This window comes from Budorcas taxicolor, chromosome 25 (assembly GCF_023091745.1).
Source record: "Budorcas taxicolor isolate Tak-1 chromosome 25, Takin1.1, whole genome shotgun sequence".
Lineage (NCBI taxonomy): Eukaryota > Metazoa > Chordata > Mammalia > Artiodactyla > Bovidae > Budorcas > Budorcas taxicolor.
The window spans coordinates 47,029,467-47,037,555 of NC_068934.1; the positions used below are offsets into that span (position 1 = coordinate 47,029,467).

General features: G+C 49.2%; 1 protein-coding gene across 1 annotated transcript; it reads right to left on the reverse strand.

The window, feature by feature from the left end:
- Positions 1-3,385: 3,385 nt before the first annotated feature.
- On the reverse strand, positions 3,386-4,345 carry LOC128068592 (mas-related G-protein coupled receptor member D-like). Its single transcript, XM_052661702.1, has one exon. The coding sequence runs from the start codon at positions 4,343-4,345 to the stop codon at positions 3,386-3,388; it is 960 nt and encodes a 319-aa protein (XP_052517662.1).
- Between the last annotated feature and the right edge of the window lie 3,744 nt (positions 4,346-8,089).

The following is an 8,089-nucleotide window of genomic DNA, read 5'->3' on the forward strand; positions in this document are numbered from 1 at the left end:
GGGTCGCAAAGAGTCAGATACGACTGAGCGATTAAGCACATGATTCAACCAGCACGTACAGTCTGTGTGATGGGGGCCGATTCATCCCCCACCCTGCCCATGTGACCCTGAGTTCCTGTTCTTGGACCTTCTGCAACATTTTCTGTAGCGAAAATAGAAAGAGAACTTGTTTTTTCCTCACGATCAGATTTATTTTACAATATCGGTAGCTGCGATGCACACCGCATGCGACTCCACATAGGCATTTTGGCAGCGTGTACTTTTGCTCCATAACTGTATCTACAAAGACAGGATGCCTCAGAAATTCCTTTCAGCATGCCTCCTCTAGAGATAAATGTATAGTATATTTTACGATGATACGTGCTGCAATCTCAAGCAGCTTTCTTGATGAGGGTTGTTCTGACCAGGCGTTCGTGAGAACGGACCCTCCTCCTAGACTAGCTTCTGGTTGTGTGTACTTCAAACCTATTTCTTCTCCACCAGCCACGACCCACTCACTTCCGGCAACGTTCAGATGTCCTTACAACTCTGGGCCTGCATTTTTCTCCACGATACCAGCCAAGTTGGCACAGAGGGTAGTGGCAATACCCCTGAAAGACATTCCTTTGCTGAGGCGGCTTGCATTGACTCAACTATATGTAGAAGTGGGGACTGCGAGCCTCATAGATTCCCATGAAGCCCACACTGCGGGTGCCACCAGCCCAACCTTCCCTTAGGCAGGTCCCCTGATACCTGCGGCCATGCCAGTGTCACATGGCCTGGAGTGGCAAGGGATGGAGGAAGAGTTGGCGCAGAGAGAGCCTGTGGTCTTAGCTGGTGTAGAATATAGTAAATTTTATCGAAATATAATGGTGTGAACAAATTTCTAGGGCTCCTCTTCTTCCACGTGCAGCTGAGGGGCCCTGTGTCGGCCACTTACCCCGAGAGGTGAGGTCCCCTTCATCACCAACCATCTGCTTTGGATGGGCCACTTGGTTCCTGTCCAGCTCAGAGGAGGCGTGTATGGAGCATGCGGTTTGGGTTAAAAGGTAAGTGCTGAATCATAGCCCTCCTTCCTTTCTTTTCTTTCTTCTTTTTTGTTTTTGATTCATAGTACGCGGGATCTTAGTTCCTTGACCAGGGATTGACCCCGTGTCCCTTGAAGTGGAAGTCTGGAGTCTTAACCATTGGGCTACCAGGGAAGTCCTGAATCATGGCCTTTCTGTTCACTGGCTGTGTGACTCTGGATAAAACAGTGACCTCTCTGAGCCCCACTGCTATGCAGCACTACACAGGCGTTGGTTATTCTTATGAGCCAAATGAGTGCTTATTAAGTGCTTACAGCATGCAAGGCCAGTACTGGTGCTGGGTGCTCCATAAGATGCCTGGAATAACTGCTAAAGAGCTTCCCACCCCTCATGTTCCCCTGGGGATCCGACCTGAGATGGGAAAGGAGGTGATCCAGGAATCAGAGGACATGGAGAGCACACCTGCCTCCAGGGGGCTGTCCATCCCTGGCTCCTTCAGTGAACTCCAGGGGGAGGCCAGGAATGGGGGGTGCCCAGGGGAGGCCAGGACAGGATGGGGGACACAGAAGAGGCCAGGACGGGATGCAGGACCCGGGGGAGGACAAGTTGGGATGGGGGACCCAGGGGAGGCTGGGATGGGAGGGGGGACCTAGGGGAGAACAAGACAGGATGGGGGACCCACAGAGGTGCCAGAATGGGGTGGGGGACCCGTGGGGAGGCCAGGATGAAGTGGGGTGCTGCCCACAGGTAAACCAGGATGGGATGGGGGCCCACAGAGGTGCCAGGATGGGGTGGGGGACCCATGGGGAGGCCAGAATGGAGTGGGGTGCCCACATGTGGGCCAGGTTGGGATGGGGGACCTGGGGGAGGCTGGGACAGGATGGGGGACCCGGGGGAGGCTGGGATGGGGTGGGAGGCCTGGGGAAGCCAGGACGGGATGGGGGACACAGGGGAGGCCAGGACGGGATGGGGGACACATGGGAGGGAAGGATGGGATGGGGACCCACGGGGGGGGGCCAGGACAGGGTGGGGTGCCCAGGAGAGGCCAGGATGGGTTGGGGGACCCATGGGGAGGCCAGGATTGGGTGGGGAACCCACAGTAGGGCCAGGATGAGGGGCCCCAGGCCCGTGCACACTGGGGTCTTAGTTCCTGGGACTCCCAGCTGTGCCGACTGGGAGGTTTGCTGCCACACTGTGCTTTTTATAGATGATCAACGAGCCTTTCTCTTCCTTTCTGAGCATCTGACCATCGTGCCAGCTGGCTCAAAGCCTCCATCTTTCAGGAGGAGCTTGGGAACGGCTTTGTAAGGAGGCCAAGGGAAAGAACAAGGTGTTCTTCCACTTCTGATGCACAGAATAGCCAGGGCCGGGGTCCTGGGAGCCGGCCTTTCCACTTCCTGTCCAGGAATCCTGGACACTGGACAGCGGCAGAGGGTGCGATGTGTGCCAAATAAGAGAGGCATCCACTCTGGTCTGGACCCAGGAGACGGCGGAAAGAAAGAGGGAAGTGGGGAGAAGGGCACTGCCCGCCCCCCCCCCCCAGGCTTTTCCTCTTGGCGCTTTGGCCCCAGAAAGGGGCCAAAGTTGAAGGGTGCAATCAGGGTACAGACTTCCCTTAACTGGGCACATGGGGCTCTGGGAGGCAGCTATGCCTCCCCCTTCCTGGAGCACAGTCCCCTCAACAACTGTCCCTCAACTCCCGTGAGGTCGGGCAGGGGCTCTCCAGCTCCAGTGTGGCCTCATGGAGGAAAGCGATCAGACCCGCCGAGGGGGCAAGGTGACGAAAAGACAAAGGCCAGCGGTCAGGTGCTGGCCACATGGAGGACAGAGCCACTTCATGATCGGCGGTCAGCAGTGGTGATTCAGTTGATGGGCTGCAGCCTGCAGGAATAGAGGGAGTCAGCCGGAAACCTGGCGGGAGGTGGACCAGGGGCATCACCCTGCGGCCAGCTGCACATGCCCAAGGACCAGCGAGGGGGTCGTGAAGTCACAAGAATTACATCCTACTTCCTGTACTAAGATGCCCTCTTGGAGGGAGGAGGCTGAGAGAAGGGACCTTCTCATCCAATGGGATGCAGGCTACCTACCTGTAGAGGCTGTTTAGATAAATAGGATCAGACAGACCAGGGCTGAAAGCTTCCACCTGCCTTCTGATCAGAAGATCCTCCCTGAACAACAACAACAACAAAATTACTTCATCTTCCCAACTGAGTCGCATGGTGAGGTCTTGGACAGGACAGTCAGTGGGGAGGCTTGGAGGGTGGGAAAGAGATGGGATGCAAAAAGATGAGAGATCCCCACAGGATGAGATGCAAACAGCCTTCTGGGCTCCCAACCGCCAGCCAGCCAGGCAGGCTGGTGTCCAGGGTCCGGAGCCCTTAGACCCCCGGGTCAGTGGTGGTGGTGGAGGAGGGCGTCTCCCTCCTCTCCAGCTCCGGCTCCTCCCTCAGCGCCCTGCGCAGCACGGCCCCCAGGGGCTCCCGCAGACCCCGGCTCTTCCGCCTGCCCACCAGGAAGTAGATGACCGGGTTAGCGCTGCTGTTCACCGCCGAGGAGAGGCGGGCAAGTAGGCTGAAGAGAGTCTTCGTCTGCTGGGGCAGGTCCAACCAGGAGATGAGGAACCAATGGATGCCGAGGGGCAGGGCGAAGACGAGGAACACCAAGACGCAGACCAGGATGGTTAGGTACAGCCGCGTGGGCGGCCGGTGGGTCGCGGTGGAACTCCTCTGCACCCGCACACAGAGGATGAGGCCGGACCCGGCCATCAGGGGCGTGAAGACCCCCATGAGGAGGATGCTGATGACCAAGTCCATCCTGAAGCACAGCAGCTTGTCCCAGCCCAAGAAATCACTGCAGAAGAATGCGGCCAGCGTGTTCAGCAGGAGGGACAGCGCCCAGAGCAGGGTGCACACCACGGCCGACAGGTGCTGGGGCCGGTGACACTTGTACCAGATGGGAAAGAGGACGGAGAGGCAGCGCTGCATGCTGATGGCGGTCAGCAGGCTCAGGCCGGCCATGTAGGTGAAGTATTTCCCCCTGCTCACTATCTCTAGGGCCATGTGGCCTGTGCTGTCCAGCTGGAAGCAATTCAGGATGACCTTGGAGGCCATGCAGAGGAGGAAGAGGAGGTCCGCCACGCCCAAGTGGAGGACGTAGACACTGAAAGGGCTCCTCTGCCCCTGGGAGCCCAGCAACCAGACCACCAGGCCATTGCCCACAAAGCCACCCACACAGGTGAACAGGACCATTGCACTCAGCACCCAGTGGGCCGTGCCCAGCTCCTCCACCTCGGGACTGCTCTCTACCAGGGCCGGGGCCTGGAGCAGAGTATAGTTCATCCTGTGGAAGGGAGATGGACCAGTGTGAGATTTTGCATTGCTTAGCGCCCCCTACCCCGATTTTCTTTCTGCAACAGACTACAGTTGCTCCCCGTGGCTCCCACCCTGCCTGGATCTGCCGGCGAGTCCACCACTGCAGACTCAGAGTTATTAGGGATGCCTTTTGTCAAGCTAAAAGGGTCTCTTCTATCTTGAGTTTAGGTTCCTTTTCATCATGAAGAGATAAATTGACTTTTATCAAAGGCTTTTCTACATCTATTGATAGTCGTTTTTTTTTTCACACATAATCTTCAAATTCTGTGAACTAAAGTTTTTTTAAACTGGACCTCAGGTACGAAGAATAGTTTAATTACATGCTGGCTTTATGGCACACCAGGATCATCCAGCCATTGAAAAACAAATACAATCCTTTATTTATTTCTCTTTCCCCCTTCAGTCCACCCTCCCCTCCCCTGCCCCAACTCGCATCTGTTCTAACCTGTTTAACCTACATCCTTGGACATCTGACTATCTTTCGGAATAAGTGGCTTCCCACAAGTATTTTTAATTTTCACAAATGCTGTGATTTAGAATCCGTGCTGGTTTGTTTTTTTTAACTCAGCAATATGTTTCTAGGATATCCCTGCTTACCAGTGGGACTGTTTTTGAGCTCTCTGTTCTCTATCACTGGTTCGTCTGTTTTTACAACATCAACACACTGTTATTGTTTTTGAAGTGTACATGGCTAGCTGAGTCTCTTTGCTGTTCACCTGAAACCACCACAACAATGTTAATCAGTTATACCCCAATACAAAATAAAAAGTTTAAAGTTTGGGGAAAAAAATAAATACTGCTTTTGATAGAGAAAAACAACAACAAAAAAAACTAAAGAATACTTGGCTTTGTCTCACCCGACAGCTGCCAGTTTCATGGTGCTTCATCTACTCTCCACAGTCAAGATTTTAGCTAAGGACTCGAGGGGACCTTCTGCAGATTTTTGGAGTTCTTTCTCCAAGTAGCTGGTTTGCTTCTCTCTGGTACTCCATCTCACAAATTCCAGCCACTTCTATCTCCCCAAAGTCTGACTCCTGTATCTTTAACTCAGGGACACCACTATGCTCGGCCTGGTTTTCCCCACTTCCTGTACTACTTTCCAGAGAGTAGCTCCAGGCAGAAAACTGGGGTGATACTAATTTTTATTAATCAGACAAATGACCTCATTGAGTTCATCATACCTATCACTTGGTTGAATATTTTGATTGTCTGTGCATCTCTCCTCATACCTCTAGTTTATTTTTCTTGTCTTATAGCATATCCCAGACAGCTAGTATCTTTAACAAAGATGGGAATCAGACACACTTTACTTCTTCCTAATCAAGACTCTTGAGAGTCCCTTGGACTGCAAGGAGATCCAACCAGTCCATTCTGAAGGAGATCAGCCCTGGGATGTCTTTGGAAGGAATGATGCTAAAGCTGAAACTCCAGTACTTTGGCCACCTCATGTGAAGAGTTGACTCATTGGAAAAGACTTTGATGCTGGGAGAGATTGGGGGCAGGAGGAGAAGGGGACGACCGAGGATGAGATGGCTGGATGGCATCACGGACTCGATGGACACGAGTCTGAGTGAACTCTGGGAGTTGGTGATGGACAGGGAGGCCTGGCGTGCTGCGATTCATGGGGTCGCGGAGAGTCGGACACGACTGAGCGACTGAACTGAACTGAACTGAACTGAACTGAATCTTACAGGGAATGTGTTTAAAGTTTCTCCATTAGATACGATGTTTGCTCTAAGTTTTTGGTACTATCTTTTTTCAAGGTGAGAAAGTTCTCTAGTTTTTAAAAAGTTTTTTTTTTTAAATAAATGAGTGATGGAATTTATCACAGTTTTTTTCTGTGATATGTACTTAATAATTTTCTCTTTTTTCTCCATTATCTATTTATGTGGTGAATATGTATTGATATATTTCCTGGTGTTCACTCGTCCTTGTATTTCTAGGATAAACCATTTCTACTTCGCTCTGTTTTTTTAAATTTTTTTCCCCTCTTGGTGCTCTGATTTTATTTAGAAAATTTTCACCCATGTTCATAAGTAAAATTGGCCCATAATTTTCCCTTCTGGTACTATCCTTGTCTGTTTTTTATTTCAAAGCTGTAAGATTATACAGACTTCATAAAATGACTTGGAGAAAGAGCTCTTTTTCTCTACCCTCTAGAACAATTTGTATCATGTAAGGATTATCCTTCTTTGAAGATTTGGCAGAAGGTAAAACCATCTGGTCCGGTGAATTTTATATGAGTGTTAGTGGATACACATGGGTTTAGAAAAAAAACTACAACTACAATTTATTTAATGTTTTAGGTTTATTTAGATTTTTAAGCTCTTCTTGAGTTAGGGTAAGTTATGTTATTTTTCTAGAAAATTGTTCATAGTCTCTGGTTCCACATTTATTGGTATAATACTTTGCATAGTAATCTTTTAGTATTTTTTAAAACCTTGATTCTATTCATCATTTAACATTAGTGACTTGTTCTTTTTTTCTTTTCTTTAACAGTTTGCCAGAGGTTTGTTTTTGGGAACTATTTAAAAGCAAATCAACTGTGTCATTTCTTTTCTTCCCATTCCCTTCGTTTATCCTTTCATTTCTTCCACTTTCTTTGGATTTACTGTGTGATTTTTTTTCAGCTTCTTGTGTTGAATTCTTTGGTTATCAATTTTCAAATATTCTTCTTTTGCTAATGGATATTTAGGGTCATAAACATGCTAGTAAGTGGGTCCTTAGATGTTTCATGACTTATGTCGTGATTTCATTGTTGTTAACGTCTAAGTATTTTGCAATTTAAAACATTTAAAATTTAAGCTTCCATGAATTATTTAGAAATGCATTATACGGCGCATACTTTGAGTGTGTTTTGATATTGATCTCCGATGTCATGGTCTGATAATGTGGTCAGTAATTAGATATTTGTTGAGACTCATTTGGCAGCGTGGCTGTTTTGTTTGCTCACTTGGTTTAGTACTTTATGTGCTCATTTGATAAAGCTTTCAAAATTGCATTAAGTGATCTATAGCCCAATTAATTTATCTTCTCCAGATATTAACCAATTATGATGGTAGTTCTGTTGTTTTTCTCTTTCCTTCACCTATTTTGGACTGTTTAGCGTATGTAATCCAAGATTATTATATTATCCTGGAGAATTGTACCTTTTACGTAATGACCCTCTGCAACCGTGTTACTTTTTCAGTCTGAAAGTCTGTTTGATCTGATACCATTTTTAAATGATGTTTCCTAATCTCCCTATCCATCCCGCATGTGCTTTGCAATTACAAATTTTCTTCTACAGGGATACTGTGACTTCTCATGGCCCCTAGGCGGCCAAACTTTTGCTGCCCAGATGTTTGGCATTGGCTTCTGTTGGGCTCGCAGAGGATTTTTCTGGTCCAAGATCTGGTTTTTGTTGGATTTCTTGGCTTGGAGATTTGGTGTAAATTCAGATTCTACTCCTGTAAATGGGAGTAGAATTGGGGCTTGGTTGCTCAAATTGGTGCCCAGTCTCACTCACTGCCTGCCCCCTGCTGAACCTCAGGCAGCAAGAAGGTGCTGATCGCATCTGGGTCAACTCTGCTTTCGTTAAGCAGCAGTGTCCTCCCAGGTTCTGGCCTCATGGAGGTCTCCTGATCAGGTTCTTCCACTTACGCAGCTCCAAGGCTGACCCTTAGCCCCTCTCCCCTTCCCTGCCCCAGCCACACCTAACCTCTGTCCCCA